Genomic DNA, 22,031 nt, shown 5'->3' on the forward strand with positions numbered 1-22,031 from the left:
AGTTCACAAAAACTAAAACCATAATAAAACAACCAACAGGTTAAAAACACAAATACAAAATACAGTATAAAAAGCACTGAACCACTGCCTCTAGTTGCTATGCATCTCTGTGTTTAAAACAAGGCCAGTATTCAAAATGATGTTGGATGTTAAACAAAGAAAAGGCCACTGTGTTTTTAAGCAATCTCAAAAATAATACTGTAAACTAATTTTATAAAACTTATCAGAGAACAATCTAGGGGGCACTGAATTTAGTAGTATTTTATATTAGTTACCTGCATTGAGTCGGCTGAAAGACAGACCTCTAATTGGTGCTATTGGTTTTGAAAATAAGGAATTGTTCCAGGTACCATGGGATCCTTCTTTACTGACTGCTCCTGAGGAGACATTCTTAGGGTTTACACCTTAGAAAAACAATCATTTTAAAGGTTAGTGTATAACTTTAAACTCAGGTCACATCCCTTCAAGAGCCTTGGAGTCACAGTATACTTTCCAACGTATTTTAACCCAACGCTGCTTTCTTTAAAAGCCCATTTTAATCCATGTGTGATTAATTGTTACTTAAAAATAACCAATATGAGCAACTTAACCTTAGTGTTTGATAAATATGTGGGAGGGAATCCACAAGCCACATGGATCAGACTGGCTTCACTATTCTGTTCTACAGTGGGTCTCACCCAACAAACCCCCAAACTTTGGTTGTTTGTGCTTCTACAGCTGGAGGCTGCTGTAAAAAATGTGTAAGAAAAGTCACACGGTATTGCAGATGCCAATGGACTGACTGTATTCTAGGATCCAACTCAACACATATCCAGTTCTCCAGCACTGAGATGATTAATCAGAAAGCCAATAATTGGGTCTATTCTAGTGCTCTGAGTTGGTCAATATACCCAGTTATGGAATAAGAAGCTAATAACGGCCTTATGAGTTGAATTAAAATTATATTTTATGTCTTTCAACAATAAACATTATATATATATGTATATGGCTTACACAGTTAAACCACTGGTACATCTAGGCCAGTAATAGCTAGTCTCACAGGCAAGAGCTCTCCAGGATTTTCTCATCCTGCTAACCAAGTCCCTGTTGTTTTTTTAAACTGGAGATGGTAGGTATTCAACTTGGAACCTTCTGCATGAAAAACATGTGTGCTCTACAACTGAACTATAACAACCTTTACAGCTACTTTACGCATAACCCAGCAGGACCATTGCTTTTTGTTCCTTGAGTAGCAGGCCCTTGTGTCATATTGCAAACCACTGTTGATATTGTTGGCAGCCGGTGCAGTGTGTTGTTGGACTAGTACTGGGAAAACCCAGGTTCTAGTCCTCACTTGGCCATGAAGCTCACTGGGTGACTTTGGGCCAGCCTCTGACTCTTAGCCTATCCTACCTCACAGGGTTGTTGTGAGGATAAAATGGAAAGGAAAAGGAGGATCATGTATGCCACCTTGGGCTCCTTGGAGGAAAAGCCGGATATAAATGTAACAAATAACCAAGCAAACAATTCCTCTGAGCTTGAAAAGCAGCACACCATGCAGAGTGGGACTGCTGTTTGAGAAATACACACAAGTCCAAAGTCACAGTTGACATAAGGAGCTAGTTGCACAGTTCTCTGAACAGCATGCTACTTGAGACCTGGCACTCAGTTTCACCTCCTCAGATCATAAGAAAAGCTAGTTACCAAGGGACTAAACAGTATGGGAGCAACAACTATTTCAATCTTTACCCATATAATCTTCCAACCTACGTATGCAAGCAGAAAACAGGTTGAAATTGCTCCAGCATGTGAAAATTTTGTCAGAGTAAACCCCCCAGAAATATTCAAAAGCATTAAAGAACTTCCCCTTTACCAGGTAAGTATCTTGACTGTTTTAAGTAGTACTGTTTTGCTGATGTAGTTGATATTCCAGAGTCATTTCTCTTCAGAACCTTGTTTTCTCCTCCTGACTGGCCAGAGATGGGGGACTTCGACTCAGGAACACTGAAAGTGAAGATAACCCATGGCGACACAAATTAGCTCCTGATCCAGAACAATAGAGTTTTCGTCCTTCAGCCAGAGAACCAAGAGCCACTGGGAAGCTGCACCCCCTGCATCCCAGGAGGAACATCATGGCAAAGGGGAGACCAATGTGGCCCCATACATCAGTCAGAGAGGAAGCAGCTGTAGGGAGATAATTTCACCCTTCTCTGCTCCAACTGGGACTGCAGGCTCTGGCCTCATCCATCTGCCAGGGAACCAAGGACCACTGGAAAGGATGCACCCTGTCTTCTAGGAAGAACATCACAGCAAGGAAGAGGCCAAACTAGTCCCATACAATGGCCAGAGAAGGAATCACCTGAAGAGAGCTTGTTTCACCCTTCCCTGCCAGAAAGAACACCTATAAATACATCTGGAGTAAAAACATTCCCATGGTCCCTTCTGCCTCCTCCCAATGGTAGTACAGAAACATCTCATTGTTCTTGGCCAACCTCCTCAAATCTGTAGCTCAGTGGCAGAGCACATGCTTTTCCATGCAGAAGGTCTGAAGTACAATCCCTGACATCTCTAAGCAGGGATGGAAAAACTCCTGCCTAAAACCCTGGATCAATAATCCTGAACTAGATGGACCAATACTCTGACTCAGTATATGATAGCTTCCTATGTTCCTAATCTTGCTGGCACTAAAGTCAATGGCACTCTAAGGCTTAGTCACTTCAGAGCTGGTCACCATCCTTTCTAGTTCTGTCTGGGCTTGTAATCAGCACTGTTCCTTATCTCTGTACTTCATAATTCTTCAATGAAGAGGCTGTGCCTTTTCTTGGCTACAAGAATTATAAATACATTTACATCATATACAAGCATTTCTTGACAGATTAACAAATGATCAGTATTTAGTCTATTCTGATTGTAATACACTTTTACAAGAACAATTGACCTAAAATTGGGGGGAAGGGGTAAAAATGGTGTACAAAATCTTTTCAAACTTTTTGTTAAAAGAAAGAGTAGTTTAAAAGGAATTCCGCATGTACTTTATTTGGTTGCTGTGCATTAAATTAAAAAAAAGAGAGGAGACAATCCACTGAAATACTCGTTCAATGTATATTCACAAATACTCACTAAGCATATATTCAATTTAATATGAAATATTACAATATTTAGAATATACATTTTTAAATGTTACAATCAGCATAAAAGAGCTAGTCCTGTAAGCCAGTCAGAGCCTATAAGTGCATATAAGGTTAGCAATGATTAACTTTGTTTGTGCCAAATGTAGGAGTTATAAACTAATTAGAAAGTAGTAAGAAACAGAATGCCTTACCTAAAGAGAGATTCCTTTGTTTTCTTTTCACTTAACATGGCAATGCTGGGCTTCTTGGAATATGAAATTCCAAATTCTGTGTCATCAAAATCGTCCCAACTATCCATGGTCTTTAACATAGTCTGTCCCCACCGGCGCCGACAGTTTTTCAGGCCTACAGCACTATTTGAAGGTCCTATGGCTACTTGCTTCTGTTTTGATTACAGAAAAAAAGGATGACATTATTTCTGACATATTTCACAACTTGTACATTATTATTCCTTATTGGGAAAAAATATGGTTGGAAGTATTTGTAGGTTTTGCAGGGTTTCTGAATGCAAAAATGTAGTGAAGAATACCGTGACCTGACCCTTTGAAAAGTATAAAATATGATTAAAGCTCCTCAAAGAATGAATTGAAGATGGAGGAATGGCTGAGGACAGATAAGCTGCTCCTCTGCACCACCATGTGTCAAGCAAGAAAAATGGGGTCAGGCGGGAGGGGATGTGCTTGGTTTGATTATCATAAGAAGAGCCATACTGTACCAGACTGAGAGTCCATCTAGTACAGCATTCTGTTCACAGTGGCCAAACAGCAAAAGCAGGTGGAGAAAAGCATCCAATGAAGTGAAAAGAAGGGAGAAACAAATTCTCAGGATGCAGAAATTTTTATTGTAGATTGTAAAGCCCGACACATTTTGGCCTGTACCTTTTCAAGGCCTTTTTCAGGGGGCTGTAAAAAGATGTCTGCAAAGATCTTCTTATCAACAAAATGGAAGATCTTTGCAGACATCTTTTTACAACCCCCTGAAGAAGGCTTTCAAAAGGTGCAGGCCGAAACATGTCAGGCTTTACAATCTACAATAAAAAGTTCAGCATTCTGAGAATTTGTTTCTCCCTTCTTTTTACGCAGTGGCCAAACATCTGCCTACAAGAACCCCCAAAGCAGGACATAGACTCATAGAATAGTAGAGTTGGAAGGGGCCTATAAGGCCATTGAGTCCAACCCCCTGCTCAATGCAGGAATCCACCTTAAAGCATACCTGACAGATGGTTGTCCAGCTGCTTCTTGAATGCCTCTAATGCAGCAGAGCCCACGACCTCCATAGGTAACTGGTTCCATTGTCATACTGCTCTAACAGCAGGAAGCTTTTCCTGATTTCCAGCCAGAATCTGGCTACCTGTAACTTGAGCCCATTACGGTGCAACAGTACCCTCCTGCCCAAGTTCTCCAGCAACTCGTGAACATAGGCATACTGCTTCTGATACTGGAGGTAACATACCACCATCAGGACTAGTAACCTTTGACAGCCTTCTCCTCCAGGAATTTCTCTAACCCCCTTTTAAAGCCATCAATATTGGTGGCCATCACTATAACTCGTGGAAGCGAGTTCCATGTGCACTGTGTGAAGAAGTCCTTCCTTTTATCTGTCCTGAATCTCCCACCAATCAGCTCCATGGGATAACCCAGGGTTTAGTTTGTGTATGTGTGTGAGAGAGATTTCTCCCTATTCACTTTCTCCACAGCATGATTAGGCAATGCTGCTGGAAGGACAGGGAAGGCTGGATTGCATGAAGCAACTCTAGTGTGAAAGGATGGGATAAAATTGCTTTCCCTTCTATTCCCTCATTCTGTGCCATGAAAAAAACATGAGACTTTGGAAAAAGGAAATAGTTGTAAGAAAAGACTGGGCCCTTCCAACAAAAGACCAGATCATTTTCTCTGGAGAGTTGACACAAAGCACCAAGATGACTGAAGCCAAAGCATATTGTTTCCCCCCCAAGTTGCTGTAGAGAAGCAATTTGAAGTAAGAAGATCATTGCACCCCTCCATGGTTTATTAGCCGTGGTCGGTTGCAGCACCTATGGGTGCCAGGCTGGCGATTCAGTCTCCTGCTGCTGCTTCTCATTTCATGCGAACCTGGCAAGTGTGGGTAGTTGGGATTGTTAACCCAGGCTGTTTTAGGGTTGTTGGTGACTTGTCAACCACCTAAACAACCCATTCTCGCCAGATTCACATGTAATGAGAAGCTACGGCATTCCCCTACTGCACCTTGAATATCCAAAATGGCAGCAACCGCCACAACAAGAAGCCCCACAGGAAAATTCAACCATGGTGGCTTCTTTTTATGTTTGAGCTGGGCCATTGTAACTTTGCCCTCATCAATTTTATGCATGAACCAAAGAGGCATAGTGAGAGCTACAGATGAACCCCATCAGCCTGATTCATCTTAACCATTTCATGAATACCTTTTGTCATTCTCCCTCCCTCCAGAGTTATTGCTTTGTTCACTCCTATCCTAATTATGTGACACACCCTAACTCTTCCTCTTTCCCTTCTTATAAAAGACCAAATCTATTGAGTTTTTCTTTGAGTCTTTGCTCCTTTCCCTGGGGTTCCTACATACCAACCCAAGGATCGACAATGCAAGTGATGGGAGTATATTCAGTGGCTTTTAACTTACCCCAATACAATTGTGTGGGTAGATATTGCAATGATACTGTTTAAAATAGTCCAAAACTTCATGTTATAAACTGGAGATAATTACCAAATAATAACAAGTGGCACCCCACTTATATTTCCTTCCAGCAATGTCTTTGTAAATACAAATTTATGAATGTATACAAACAATTTATTTATTGCATTTATATCCTCCCAGGAACCCAAGGCAGCATATATAACCCTCCTCCTCTCCATTTTATCCTCACAACAACAACCCTGTGAGGTAGGTTGGGCTGAGAGTCTGTTGCTGGCCCAAAGTCACCCAGTGAGCTTCCATGGCCAAGTGAGGACTAGAACCTGGAACTCCCAGGAATTCCCAGTCCAGCACTCTAGCTGCCATACCACACTAGTTCTCAATTATCAAATGTTACCTGCATTTTAAGCCTGACTGTGTACTGCTGTGGCCAAGCTTAGTATGGACTAGAGAATGGGAAAGGATATGGAGGAAACAGAAACAGAGGGATTGAAGAAAGGGGGACTGAGAAATAGGGGTGCAAACAGACCTGTGGGCAGGAGCCCCTGATCAAAGAGAAGATAATCAATGGTGCATAGAAAGGATATAGGCTACAGAGTGGGGGTGGAGCGGAAAGAGCGCTATAGAGTGGATAGATAAAAGGAGACAGGATCTAACAGATCTGTAGAGGTTCAGAGGGGAAAGGAGTGTTATGAGGCACATGGATAAAAGGGCTTATAAAGAACATGTTAAACAGAAAGCACCAAGTTAAAAATGTAATCAATATGTTTCTCTACTGTTAAGTGATATAGCCCTACTTGAATGAATGAAAATGTAAAACTGGACCTCAGAGTGACTTATTTAATTTTATTTGCAGAAGTAATACCCCACCCTTTAGACTTGAGCTGAAAATCCTGAGTAGCTGTACTTTGACTTGTTAATAGATAAATAGTTCCTTGATGACAACTTACTGGTGAAGAATTTTTATTGATGGCCGGAAGGAATGAGTGTGGCTGCTGTTGTTTTGATGGTTGCTGGTTGGTTGCATTCTGTGGCAGCTGAATTGGCTGGAGGGGGTGTTGGTTATTCTTTGATAGACACTGCAGCTGAAACTTGTCAGGCGCATCTGGTGAAGACTGAGATTCTGGCTTAGATACAGATTCTAATTTTGATACAGGGTCTAGTTTGGGTAGAGATGGCTTTGGCTCCATTAGCTGAATTGACTTGGGATGAGACAGTTTCTGATCCAGACACTGTAGAGGTGGTCCTAAAACCTGGCCCACTTGAAAGTAAGGATACTTCAATGCCTGAAGAAAAAGGCAACACCATTAACAATAATGCAGCTAAATGTCTACAATGCTTCTAGTGTAAGAGTATCAAACAGGCCTCCATTTGGACATAAACCAAGTAAAATCTTATGAGGGAAATGAGGCAAGTTTTGAGGTATGAGGAATATTACACACAGGATTGAACAGACCAGCTTTACTGGAGTCAAGAAGGAATTTTAACTCCATGGAAAACTGGGGAGCTGGTATAGTACAATCACTAAGGGGACAAGCCAGGAAGTTCCTGATTCAAATCTCACGTCAATCAAACACACTTTAGCCATCATTTCCTGGTTCCTCTACAATATGAGAATGACAATAATAATGGTGTGCCTTAACGAGTGATATAAGGATTAAAGAGAGAATGTATGAGAAGTGCTTTGGTGCACCTGAAATGCACTAAATAAATAGCTTCGGCTATTGGGCGGTATAAAAATGTAATAAATAAATAAATAAATAAATAAAATATTTTATGTATTTAAAACACATTTTTCTATTCCTGCCTTTCCATAAATACGCAAGGCAGCTCATAGAACTAGTAGACACTGTGTTTTGATGTTTTATACAGAATAAAACAACAAAACATAGTGCAGCAGAGAAAAACCATCCAGAGGCCAAGTTTTTCCTTCCCCTTGGTCAACAGGGAGGAGCATAAACATGTCTTTTGGGGAATATTTGTCCACAAAATCAAAGGAAACACCCCAAATGGCCTGCTTGTTGTCAATGACCATCTAATTTCCCAGAAAGAAGGAATTTGAAGTGGGCTCATACAGGGAGCTCAAACATTTAAGGCATAACCCTATGCATGTTTAGATAGAAAACGTGCTATAGCTGCCAGCATTGGAGTTGCAGGACTTTTTTCTGCCAAAACATGCAAAGGATTGCACCCATAATGATGTAAATTAGGTACTTCCTGATTTACATCATTCCAGGCCATGAATTGCTTTAAAGGCAAGAACAACCTCCTGAAGCCCCCTGGCAGGCGGAGCAGATGATGAGGAACTGCCTTCTTGCTTGCCTACATCTATCAACAGGGAGTCTGTGAAATTTTGCACCACACGAAGCTTTCAAATAGTCTTCAAGAGAAACCCCATGTATAGCACATTTCAGTAACCAACCTTTGAAGTTACAAAGTAGAGGGCAACTGTTGCAAAGCCCTGATAAAAGGATGGGGTTAATATATCAGATGTAACTAGCTTACAGCAGTTCTGGACACCACCAACACCAGTTTACCAATAAAAGTGGCAGGGTCAAGGAGAACCTAGGTTGCATTAAAAAAAAATGCTATAAAGATTGGTCTCTTCCAGCAGGCCTATCTAGTCAAATTTTAAGATGTTTAGCTGTTATTTTAGTAATGTATTCATTTTATATGTTTTTAATCAGTTTTATGTATTTTTTTATTCAGTGTTGTTCCCCACCTTGATCCAGAGGAAGAGGCGGGTAATTAATAATAATAATAATAATAATAATAATAATAATAATAATAATAATGCAATGCATAACCCATCTACAAGTAAATCACATTGTCCAAAGCCTCTGGACTCTCAAAAAGGCATTACTTCTATGTTGACTGTGTTTAACTGCAGCTCCAAATACTTATTAAAACTAAATTTTATAGTCTTGGAGATGGGGGTAGAGATTTATTCTTCTTTTACATATATCTTGGTCCATGTACTTGGTTACCTGGAAAATTTTACAAAACTATTTTACATATTGTGCAGGCATCTCTAACAATAACCTTGCTCACTACTTCTTTCTGGTTTTGGAAGACTACAATCTGGATGATGCAGGTGATGCTTTAATAATTTTAAGTAATGCCTGAACAGGTTTTGGCACTAGCCTGAACTCACGCTGTTCTTGACGTGAAATTTCCAAATTTCTATTTCTATAAGGCTTGCATACCTGACTTGCTGTAGGTCGTTTCTTTGGATCCCAGTTCAACATATCACTCATAAGCTGTACAGCTTCATTGCTGGCATTTGGAATGAGAGTCTTTAGGTTTAGTGAGACACACTGAGGGAAGCGAAAATTCATTGCAGTGGCAAGCTGGTATCCTTCTGGCCAATCACCCTATTAAAAAGACATACAAAAGCAGTCTTTAAAGCAAAAAGACTGTGTTCTATGATAGCAGAAATAGTTGTAGGGGTAATTGGTCATCTTTGGCAGAGGCTGCTTGTGAATCTTGTCAGGTTCATGTGATAAAGAATGAGACTGAAGTTTAGGCTGCAATCATATACTCTTTTATTTCTGTGTAGACATGGTAGGAGTGCACTGAATAGACATAGGATTGCACTTAATCATAGAGAGACATAGCCCTTATTTAGCTTAAGAAAATGAAACATATTTCACATGTGCTAAACAAGTAGAAGTTTGAAAATGTTTGTGAAAAGTAGCCTTCATCGCCTCTCTGCAGCCTTCCAACCAACAGTGCACACCCATGGCAGAAGCAAAGAGAAAAAGGTCAGTGGATGTTTTTAACAAAGAAAAACAGTGAAGTCTAAGCCTACCTGGATGTGGTTTAGTGCTTGGCATTACTCAGGGGTAAAGAAAATGCACTCAATGAAAGCTTAGAAACACCTTCAAATGCTACTGGGCAAAGCACTGGTATTGAAAACACACGGGGCAGAATCGAATGGGATGCTTCTGCCTGGGCCAATTTTCTTCTGCCCAGTTGAATATGTTGTGCAAACGGCTGATTTAGAGCTTCTGCAGCAAACTGAAACAAGCGGAAACGCTCAATTCTGGAAGGAGGCAAGGTGGCAGAGCTTGCATAAGGGAGCTTTGCCTATCTCCTGCCTCCTTCCAGAAACAAGAGTTTTCGCTGTTTGGGGGCTTCCTCTAGGAAACACTAAATTTCCTTGTGTTAAGTGGCGAGCCACCGCTTGTAGAACAAAATTGGCAGGGCAAAAAGGTATCAGGGGGGACGTAAGTGTCCCATCAAATACTGCCCCATGTGCCCTGCACCATTCTCCCATCCCTAACCCAAATCCCCCTTCAGCATTCCCTTCTAAAGCTGTGGCTTTCCAAATACCTATCTCTTCTTGAAATACTCTAAATGTTACCTACGCTTTTTAGGGTTAGGGGAGGGGGAATTTCTGGATTGCAATTTTGAAAGGAAATACTATGTATCTATGCATTTATTGTTCTTACTCATCACTTCTAGTAATAAAAAGCATAGAAGTATGACTGTTGAAATTTGAACTCTGCTGTAGAAGTGGCATTTCCCTTTGCTTTAAGACTTACACTAAAAAAAAACACAATTTGGAAATTGTAAGATATGTACATTTACTCTTATTTAGTTTACCCAAACACAGAATTTTATGTTCAGTGTGTGTACAATTGTACATTGATGTTTCATGTTCATGTCATTTAATAAAGCACATTGAAGAGCATACTTAGAAAAGTGTTTTATATAAAGTGTTTTATATGCCAAAGGTAGCCTGGATCTTGGAAGCTTGATTCACACTATATTTAATGCTTAGAATTCAACATAACTGTATTGCCAACATATACTTTCTGTTGCATTTATAGCAGCATGACAACCAGTTTGTGTCTAACTGCATCTTCCATTATTGTAAGGGATACATTTCTATTTATGACACCACTTCCATCACAAAAACATAAAGACAAATTTCACACTCCAACTAAACAGAAAGAACAGCAGCAGAGCTGGATGTAATCTTAGCAAAAACCTGTTCTATACAAAGCCACCTAGGAATCCTTTTTAAAAAATATATTTAAACTTATCTGACTTTCATTATCAAGACACAGTATATAGAAATGGTTAATTTTCAAAGCATTATTCTCAAAATGGAAACAAATAAATCCTATTCAGGCAGCATCAAGTAGTTACCAAAGCAATTAGCAAAATGAAATGAAATTGACTGGCAATTCAGGACCAAACTAGTACCCAATAGTAGCTGTTGATTTTATTCCTACCAATTGTAATAATATGTATTTTCAAAATAGCTTACCTTCTTTGGGGTTCCTAACACTTGGCAAATTTTGAAGATTTCATCAACTTCACTTGTTCCTGGGAAAAGAGGTCTTAGTGTGTAGAGTTCTGCCATTATGCTACCAACAGCCCATATGTCAATAGGAGAACTATAAACAGAAGACCTCAGTAAAACCTCAGGGGCACGGTACCTGTAATGTGAAGAGAAACAACTGAATAAGTTTATGTAGAGATATAAAATTTAAGTGATGGATCTGTTGAATAATATACTTACCATCTGGTGGATACATAATCAGTATATGGAGGCTGCGATCTTAGTTCTCTAGCCAATCCAAAATCAGCTATTTTAACAAGTTCTGGACCCATACAGAGAAGGTTTTCAGGCTTCATATCCCGATGGAAAAATCCTGTGAATGTGAAAAAAGACAAAAAAAAAATCATCTAATTACTGTATCAACAGCTACTTCAAATAGAAAATAGCTTTGGAATTCTATTGGACAATAAGGAAATTCTCTCTTCTGAATTAGATTTAAAATAGCTTGCCATAAAATGTTTTTAATTCTGTTTTTAAAATTAAACACAGGCTTCACAACATTTTGACCTGAGCTACCTGGTAATTGATATATTTATGGAAACTAATGGACCTGATAGATTTTTAAAATATAATACTGAATGCATAAAATCTAGGGCTGCAAATTGATCAAAGAATTTTTACTTGATTAAAAAACTGTTTAGCTACTTAGTTACATACAAATAAAAGGCACATTACCAAAACCTCAATATGGCTGCCTGAATGAAGCATGAGTAATTTGCAGTTCAACTGAATGAACAGAAGTTACCAAATCATTGTTAGAAGGAAAGTCCATAGAATGGGTTGTATCCAGACTTGGAAGCCTAGAGTAGACCAACTTAAATCAATGGGACTTGAGTTAATCATGACTAACTGTCCCATCAGTTTCAACAGGTCTACTCTAAGCATGACTAAACCTAGATCCAATCCAGATTATTCTCATTTCCCAGTAATGTTACCTACCAGCTCCAAAATAGCCTTTTTAAAAAGCATGCCTAATTCACAGCAACATACAAGGAATTCAGATTAAGAATGACACGGTCAAAACCATCATCTTTGAGCATTGTGAAATATATATTAATCAGAAACTATATTCTCCATTTAGTTCTTTGGCACTGCATAATAAAACTAATATATCCCAATTACACTTCAACAAACCATGAAGTAGTTCTTTTTAAGTTAGAAGGCATATTTCTATCTCATCACTGTACATTTATGTCTTTACTCAGAAAAATCAGAGTAGCAAAAGACTTACCATGTTTATGGATAAAAGCTAAACCTTGTAATATTTGATACATAATGTTCCTGATGACAGACTCAGGGAACAACTTATTTCTGTGAGGAAACAAATTGACAATGTCAGCAGATTTTCATAACATTAAAGTTTTGTGTGCCTATAAAGCAGGTTTTGTTCCAGTTAAAATCAAAGAAAATATTTTTGGGTGCAATCCTATCCATGTTTACCCAGAAAAAAAGTCCGACAACTCCCAGCATGCCCCAGCCAGCCATACATCAAGTTAAACCTGCAGGGTTTAAACCTGAGTGATATGCAAGTTAAACCTGAGAAATATAAAAGCTTTTCTTAGAAAAATAACTGATCTGGAAAATGTACCTTGGCTTACAAGAATAACACAATTCTCAATAGGACCCGGTAGTTGAACAAATTAAACCAGTTTCTTTGGCACACTAGGGCTCAGTTCAGACAACACGTTAGTCAATGGTGGTTTTAGAACTCCACAATGGAGTTCTTACACCACCATTGAGAAACGTATTGTCTGATGGGAAAACTTCATGCAATGGTGGAATTTTTTTTGGATAACACTCCACGCAGAATATCCACGCTGTGCAGAGGAGAGTTCCAGCACAATCATTGTGTTGCGTGTTGTGTAGTGGGCTCTGTGGAGTTTTCCATTGCATTGAGTTGACTTTTCCCACTGGGTACAGAGTTCCCTGGCAAGAGTGGCGAAAGGAGCAAGTGCCGCTCCAGGAGAGCCGCTGGGATTGGTTTGGGTTTTTTTTGTAGCTATGGCTGATGGGATACCATCGGGAGGACAGGGGAAGGAGATGGGGTGGAGGAATTGTCAATCAAACATCATGATGGATTTTACTCAACTCCACAGCAGCCCACAGTCACACACGGTGGTGTTAGAACATGTTGTGTTCTAAAAACTCAACTGTCTAAAAACATGTTGTGTTCTAAAAACTCAACTGTTGAGTGGAGTTTTCACTCTGCGTTGACTAATGTGTTGTCCAAACTGAGCCTAAGTCAAACTTTGACCTGTTTATTAAAATATCAATCACTTTTCTGTGACATACAGAGAATTACAGCACAGCTCAAAATATAAAAAGATGCTCTATGAAAATAGCAAGCAGAATGCTGCATTAAGTTTTAAAAGTAGATATACCTATCTTTCATTAGCTGATAGAGATTTTCCTTCATATATTCAAAGACAAAATAAAGATGGTCATTCTCTCGAATAACTTCCTTCAGCTTTATCACATTGGCATGATTAAGTTTTTTCAGAGACTGCAATACATAAAAAAATACTTTTTACTTTGTCTTTGGTCATAACAGAGGCTGGAATAGAGCTGTTTACTGAAAATATGTAACTGTTCCTAAAAAGCTTGATATTCCACGTCCACTTTAAAATATGAAGGATAGGCTTCAGAGCAAATAGGTTGTGAAGGCAGGACTGAGGGTCTACTTGCGTACTATAACCTGTTCCAGGGAATGTGCACATCCAAAGCATGCTATGTATAAATTTCTTATTTTCACATTTCACCATTACATATAACAGTGACGACAGACATCCTTTCCTAAATGCATCCAGATCTCATTTGCTTTACAACTTAAGATACAAATTAAAGCTAACATGTTGGCCATTAAAATTATATGATGCAAAGGTCCAAATCTCTGTATCAGCTAAATGGCCTTTCCTTAACATATCAGCAGTCCTACATAGTCAGGGCAGGAGGTAGATCTCCAAAAACACAGGACTTCTATTCCCAGAAGCCCCTTCCATCATGTAGTCAGGAATGTTGGGAGTTGAAGTCCAAAGCACCTGGAGAACTACCTTCTCCCAGCCTTGGGCTAGATCAAAGTGTCTACATAGCCCTCTACATTAAGGTGGCTAGTTTCCAGACAAGCCCCTTTTCCATAGCTGTTTATATTTCTGTGCCACCAAATATTTTTCTACAATTCATTCTTAAGTTTTGCAAAATCACACAAATCCCAATTTTTTAAAAATTAAAAATGTAAAACATTGCAGTCAATTAATCGGGGTGGCAGACAATGGAAGTTTAACTCCCACCAGTAGAGTTTGAGAGAAAGTCACACTAACAAGGTGGGGGTTCCATTTTGGCACAGGATAGCCAAGAGCACAATCCCATGCATGTCTAGAAAGAAAGAAAAGCCCTGCAACTCCCAGCATTTCTCAGTCACCATGGCTGGCTGGGGAATGCTGGGAGTTGTAGGACTTTTTTTCTGTCTTAATATGCATAGCATTGTGCCCAAACCTATGTAAAATGCAATATGAAGCCCTGGTCAGCAACTAATTTTCTTCAAGGGCCAATTTGATCATTTGGGCTGGATCCATTGGTGAAGGGGAGCAGGAGGATTCCCGCAAGGCATCTCAGGGACATGGCACCAAGTTCAGACCAACATAGAGGTTGCAAGCGGGCCATGTCCATGGTGGTGGAAAGGGGTTCATACTAGAAATCTGTATCGTGGTGTGCCGCTGGCTCTTCCATCCACCACTAGCGCTCCTGGCATGTGGGCCAGGAAGGGGAATAGGTCAGCAGACGGACTGGCCAATGACAGGATCCATGCCCTATGCTGCCGCCAAGCCTATTAAAATAAGTCAATAAAGTTGTGGCCAATTTATTATCTCAGCTATGCCCATATGTCTATTTGTTCTTGTCCCTTCACCACAGTACTAATCCCTGGTCAGCAACTCATTTTCTTTATGGGCCAATTTGACCATTTTTTGTGTATAAGGAATAGAGCACCAAGAATCCAACCTATGAGTGGCTTTCTAGCAACTACTGTTTCTACACACATCACTCCCTCTACAACGCACTTTTTCTTCTATATTGATAACAGAGCAGGAGGTACCTCTTAGGAGAGCCAGATTTGGGGCCTCCACATTGAGCAGAAACTACCAGATCTAACACTCCTCTCAAAATTAGCATTCTATGAGCATTACCTTGACTTCTCTCAGGTTCATACATTCATCCCAAGAGTAGAACTTCCGTTTCATTCTGAAATAAAAATCATAAGGAATCCATGCTTAAATATAAATGATGAAACACACAAAACAAAAGAAAACAGAAAGCTGGGTAAACTCTGTAGTTCAAGCAGCCAGAGGCAGCAGCCCAATCATAGGGTAAGATGTCTGGTTATCTCAGACAGCATATATTTTTTGCGTTACTGTGGAGAGCAAAGTGGAAAAGAGACTGATCTAGCCACCATGCACAAGTAACCAGAAATTAAATTTCACCAGCTTCCTAACACTAGTTAAACAGCATAGTGAGACTTTGATCCTATAGATATGTTATTATTTTTATAATTAAGTTTTTAAAACATCAATATTGTATGCTATACATACTTACCGGAGAGTAAGCATTACAATTTAAAGGCACATACCTTTTGATGGCCACAAGCTCCCCTGATTCATTGCTCTTCCCCATCAACACGCTGCCATATGTTCCGTCCCCAAGCTGCCTCATGGTTGTGTACCGATTCATTTTGTAAAAGCAGGTTAGCCAAATCCCAGAAATGTTGAAACTGTTTCTTTCCCAGAATGTTGTTGTTACATAAGTGAGTAATCTCTCATAGTAGCTGCTTAAGTCATCAGTCTTCTTTCCCAGTATTATAACCACTCTATCCGGAAATAACGTAGTAGTGACGGGAATAATGCTGCCATTCTTACAAGCATCCTTAACAACAACAACAACAAAATATATTTTTATTTAGTATGTTGTGGAAAAGAACATTACTACCATGTAACAGCAATTTGATAGTGCAATACATTAAATGAATATATTATCTATATAAAAAGTATGTATACAAAGCAGAACTGAACTAAATCCGTGCTGTATTGTAGACGGATAAATACAAACCCAGGATAGCTTTCTTGCAAAGTATGGTCATGTTCTCGAGGGTAAAAATGAGAACATAAAGAGCTAATAATACAGTAGAATCCAATGAAATGAAACTCTAGGCTAGTATCCAATAGGGGCCATGCACACACGGCCAGCCATACCAGGCTTCAGGCCACACGAGGCCGCAATATAGTGCTTCTAGTGGAAAGTCCCAACGCATGCGAAAATGCTCATTTCTGGAATGGGCACGATGTGTCCCTTCTAGTGTTTTCACATGTACGTTGGGGCCTGCACCCGGAGGCGCTGTATCGTGGCCGCGCACAGTAGGCGTCATATGTGGATCTGCTCTGGCAGGGCTGGAAGTGCCCATACTAGAGCCAGTGGGACTGGCCACATGCATCCCCCCTATTGGATACTGCCCTAGTCATGGGTGGGCAACCTGTGGCTGCCAATTCCCAGCATAGACAATGATGATGTATGATGGGAGTTGTAAGCCCAAACATCTGGAGGGCCATCTGTTGCCCATCCCTGCTGTAGATCCTGATTATTCTGGGTCATAACAGCTAATTAATACTACTATCAGTGTGATAAGCTACCTCAGACATATAAGTTGAAACAATTCAACTGCAGTCCTAAACTCACTTACTAGTATGCGTTTGCTTACTTCTGAATAAACATGCATAGGACTGCGTTGGATGTCAGTAAGGTGATCAGTTTTTTATAATAATAATAATAATAATAATAATAATAATAATAATAATAATAATAAATTTCTTACCCACCTCTCCCTCTGGATTGAGGTGGGGAACAACATTTAACACAAAAATAAAAACATATAAAACCAATACAATATTAAAATAATATTCAGACATTTTAAAATTTATCTAGGAAGGCCTGTGGGAGGAGACTAGTCTTTTTGGTTGCCTTAAACTCAGAGAGAGTACTAAGTTGACAAATCTCTCCCGGCAGGCCATTCCACAGTCTGGGAGAGGCAGAAGAGAAGGTCCTTTCCCCAGACAGCTAACACACTAGCTAGAAGTCTTAATAGTTGGCACTTTCACTTTTAAAAGTAGGTTGCAGTTCTCCATTTTCTGGTGCTGCTGAAACATATACATACAGGGCCTGCATAAGATTTGTGTGGCGCATTAAAGTGATGAACTGGGAGCACAGAAGCAACCATCTAGCTATACCTGAAGACCACAAAGGAAACAATTATTAAAATGGAATTAACTGGGTAACATCTGTGAGTGGCATATATAGCATTTCATGGTTTTGCCACATCCCACTGCTATTATTTAATGGCATAACAAAGCTTTTTGATGAAGTATGAAAGAAAATCTGAGAATCGGATGAGAATATAGTCAGAAACAGAAGGAAGAACTCCTGATTATTACAGCGCATGCCTCACTTTTCCTCAATGAGAATTGTATTATTTATTCTTAAGAGTAACTGGTTTGGGTCCACAAGGTATTCTATACAGGCCCACAGGGTATTCTATACAGCCTCATCTCCTGAAACATACGTAGAACTGGGATACAAAAATGACATCACATGCCCCTGGGAGTACCCCATTGGAGAAGGAGAAAAAGAAAAATCCCATTGTAAACAACAGATTGTTCCTTATTGTTGAGGACATGCTGCCAATAATCTCCTCAAGCAGGATTAAGGAAGGATTAAAGGAGAGGACAGATAGAGGTTGCCATTATTCCACGGTTCCTAACAGTATCAGAAAAGTTGCAGGAATAAATAGCTGAGAATCAAAGCAACAATGAGTTAACTGATTCACTGTCATTCTTCCATGACAAATTTCAATGAGAAGAAAATTTTCAGTAAAGCCATCATTATTTTAAAGTGTAATTACATAGCTATAAAATGGCACTATACTTGAAACTGAGTTTGCAAGAACTCTGATAAATTTGCATATGCACGTATCTATATTCCCAGAATTGGATGCCTGTACTTCCCAATACAAACCACTAAACATAAAGACCTTCAAAAGACTATCTGCACCCCCAAAAAACATGCAAAAACAACAAAAGTGGTTAGGCTGGCAGAACTGAAACCCAAGCAGTCACACTCTAAAAAGTCACCTGTGCAAATGTACTATTCTATTGGCAATTAAAGCCATTAGCAGTAATAACACTATAGAAAGACATCGATATAGTCTTCAGTGTGCTAATGGATTTACTTATTGCTGTGGTTATGCCAAACCAAGAGAACCAGCACACAGCATTTCTGTTTGTCAACCTAATCATACTTACTCAAAATTAATAGCATTATTTTCAATTGTATTTATTGGTAAATACAGTATTAAAATTAGGGCATGGCAGCCAGATCCTAATTTAGTGACAGTAGTTTGTGAAGATATCAGAAATAAAGAGCGTTATTAACAGCAGGTTTAGGGAACAGTAACAGGAGTATTGGCAAAATGGGACAACAGGAGAAGAGTATGTGAACCACCCAGAGAGCTTCAGCTATGTAGAAATGCAATAAATAAATACAGATTTTGGAGATTCTATTACATAGTGTGACAGAGCAAATTCAGGATGCTTACTGGGCACTGTGCTTCATGACATTTCTACTGTATAGTCAAGTGTAGGTTCCAGGCTTTGCATAAAACTAGAAATCCTGCATAATGGGATTGTTCTAAGCATAGCATGGAAAGGGAGTTTTCCTTTTCTAGATTTTTCCCTAAAGAGTATTGTGCAAGACAGAAAGAAATGTGACAACATTATGGTGGGTCCTGTGGAATTTTTGAAGACTACTGGATTGAGTGGTAATACATTTGACACTAGAGGGGGCTTAACCTGTAGGTAGTTGTCTGAGAGCCTTTTCAGGCTTTGCTAAGCCATTAAATAACAGCAGCAAGGAAGTGTGACAAAGCCATCCAGCTCTACCACACTTGCAGAGGAAACACCAGATGTGCCACTCTACAGCAACAGTGTAGAATGTAACATTTTGTGCTGGGGGACGCACAATCCCTTCCTTACTCAAGGCAAACATGTTACTCTGCACAATAGTGTAACAGACGGATAACAGCAGTCTCAAAAGTTACAGTTGCACCAGAGCTAGGGTTGGATCATAGGAACTGGCTCATGGAGATAATAACTGATATCTGTATGATGCTGTATGACTCACAACACTTCCCATAAAGCTGCCGGTGATGGGATGCTAATGCTTAATCCTATACATTGCTTGGCACATCAGTTTGTAGAATTGAATAGTAACCTCAGTACTTCTAGATTAATACATCATGAATATTATTCATAGGTGCTGTGTGTCCTATCCTACATCCTGTGAGTGTTTAATGCAACTTTTTAAAAAGGCACTTTCTACTTATACCTTTTCTCACTATAAAAGAGGCCACACTGATCAGAAAACTCATGCTTTTCTAAATTGGGAGTTTCATCTTAGTTCTCATAGATAAAAAACAAAGGCAGACCTCATGAATACTAAGCAACTGTAAGCCTGATCATGCTCACCTTGCCAGCAATTTTGCCACTGGCTTCACCAGAGCTAACAATGGTTGCACATTTCATTTAGTTGTTTTTTGTTTTTCATCTTTCTCAGCAGGCTAAGAGTTATAGAACTTTGATACAATTCATCTCCCATATACATAAGACATAGGCCTAATCTACACCAAGCAGGATATTGCACTATGAATGCGGTATATGTCAATGGGCCCCAACAGTTGTCAGTGCACTTCAATACTGCTATAAAGCGGTAGTGTGGCTCTTGCCTTTTACATAACACTTTCATACTGTTTTCATAGTGCAATATCCTGCTAGGTGTAGATTAGGCCTAAGTTCATAACAACTACACATGTATTTTTTTTAATGCAGGAGACCAGAGAATGCACATCCATCAAGTTAGCATATGCAGTAACAAACATTGACAATTTACACAAAACTCCTGCTCCCATTTACATTTGGGAACAGAACAGTTTTGATTGTGAAAAGATGGAATGCATGATCAGCATCTTGAAAAGGATTCATTTTGCTTTTGCTTTCTTTCCTTGTTTACTTTTACAGGACAAATTCCTGCTGTTGCTAAACAGTGACAAGTGGTTGCCAAGGTAGTAAAACAGACATTTTACATCCTTTCATTCATGTGAAAACTGCAAACTTCCTTTCATGACTAAATAATATAATTATGCTTTCCTTTCCTGGGTATTTGTGCATCTGTCATCATTTTCAAAGATAAGAAAAAGCACTTTCCCCACAATGATACATTATTGTTCAGCACACCTAAAATAATATTTGTTCAAAATTCTAACCCTAATCTTAACTATTTACTCTAAAATGTGTCCCACTGATTTTAGTGGAACTACTTCCAAGTAACAGTCCAATGCTATTGAAATCAACACAGAATTTATCTGCATCAAATTAAGCTCAGAGTATATTTAGGATCACAACCATAAGTTTGAATTGTCATAAAAGTGGAAATTACAGATACCTGAATTTTGGTTAAATAAATTGTTTAACTACTTAACTTCTGACAGACTGTGGTGACTATGTCTTTGGTCAAACAGTATGAATTTCTGAGGGAAAGAAAATCCCTCCCACTTTAGAGTCTGTTAATTCCTTCACACCAATGTCAAGATCCAGACTCTCCAATTATCAACAGAAAATATCTAATTTTGTGTGATAAAGCTAAGAGCTGGGACATATCAATAACTCTTTCTCACCTGTTCAGAAGTAAGATTATTACTGGAGAGCATGTGGCTTACTTCAAAGGCCGCGTTATAACTCCTATATACATCAAAGTACACCACAAAAGCCAGTGGTTATTGTTGGACTGGGAGTCGGGAGATCCAGGTTCTAGTACCCACTCGGCCATGGAAGCTCACTGGGTAACTCTGGGCCAGTCAGACTCTCAGCCCAACTTACCTCAAAGGGATGTTGTTGTGAGGATAAAATTGAGAGAAGGATTGGGTATGCTGCCTTGGGTTCCTTGGAGAAGGGGAAGGCTGAATATAAATACAACAAATGAATAAAATATACATTTATACATACATATCTATATAGGTAAGAATGTGAACATGTCAGTTAGGTGGAAGTGGTTTTAAAGGACTATAATTTGGGGGAATGTCAAGACACTTCTTACAAGGCACAATTCACCCAAAATGAAGCTCTCTTAAGAGACGGTGTAGTGCAATGGTTGGAATGTCAGACTAGGCCCTGGGAGACCAAGGTTCAAATACCCACTCCAGCCATGAAGCTAACTGGGTGGCCCAGTTACTATTTCAGTTACTATTTCACAGCCTTACCTACTACACAGGGTTGTTGTCAAGAAAAATGAGAGCAGAACCTTGTACTGAGTTTCCTTGTTCGGAGGAAAGGCAGGATATATGTGAAATAAATAAATAAATAAATCTGGAATGCGAAGGATGTGTTTAAATGCTTCCCAATGAAATTTATGAGATTTTAAAGGTCTTTAGCCTTGACTAGATCATGCCAGAAACACTTTCAGCCGGATTCCGTGCGTGTTGCCTCGGAAGCGAAGTTTCACTACTTTCAATGAGGCTTAGGTGTGAACAGGACGGCAGCCTTGGAAGTAAATCCTATTTAACTCCGTGGGCTGAGTTTTACTTCTGAACAGCGAATTACAGAACGGGATTGTAAAGCTATGACCCTCCACTAACTCCGGAGTGAAACGCTTTGGAGCCGGCCGATCTAGCCAAAAGCGGGGACTCCGGCGCCGCCTCGACTCCCTGCGTGCCAGGCAGGCTGCTGCGACTTCTCCTTCCACCTGGCCTCGTCACCACTAATCCGCCCTCGCTCGCCACACACTCACTGCTGCGCTGCTGGCCGCCTCTGGAGGGTCCGGGGCCTCCCCCTCCA

At 39.7% G+C, this 22,031-nt stretch overlaps 1 protein-coding gene across 1 annotated transcript in view; it reads right to left on the bottom strand.

The window, feature by feature from the left end:
• MAK (male germ cell associated kinase) overlaps window positions 1-22,031 on the bottom strand; it is a 32,974-nt gene extending 10,943 nt beyond the window's left edge. The window contains exons 1-12 of the mRNA XM_063129771.1: window positions 21,985-22,031; window positions 15,731-16,023; window positions 15,291-15,345; window positions 13,491-13,612; window positions 12,341-12,420; window positions 11,290-11,422; window positions 11,035-11,206; window positions 8,963-9,130; window positions 6,707-7,042; window positions 3,302-3,492; window positions 1,853-1,983; window positions 276-404 (exon numbers count right to left, since the gene is read on the bottom strand). Coding sequence (XP_062985841.1) covers window positions 276-404; window positions 1,853-1,983; window positions 3,302-3,492; window positions 6,707-7,042; window positions 8,963-9,130; window positions 11,035-11,206; window positions 11,290-11,422; window positions 12,341-12,420; window positions 13,491-13,612; window positions 15,291-15,345; window positions 15,731-15,831 — 1,618 coding nt within the window. The 5' untranslated portion in view covers window positions 15,832-16,023; window positions 21,985-22,031. The remainder of the gene's footprint in view (window positions 1-275; window positions 405-1,852; window positions 1,984-3,301; window positions 3,493-6,706; window positions 7,043-8,962; window positions 9,131-11,034; window positions 11,207-11,289; window positions 11,423-12,340; window positions 12,421-13,490; window positions 13,613-15,290; window positions 15,346-15,730; window positions 16,024-21,984) is intronic.

This window comes from Elgaria multicarinata, chromosome 7 (genome assembly GCF_023053635.1).
Source record: "Elgaria multicarinata webbii isolate HBS135686 ecotype San Diego chromosome 7, rElgMul1.1.pri, whole genome shotgun sequence".
NCBI classification, from domain to species: Eukaryota; Metazoa; Chordata; class Lepidosauria; order Squamata; family Anguidae; genus Elgaria; species Elgaria multicarinata.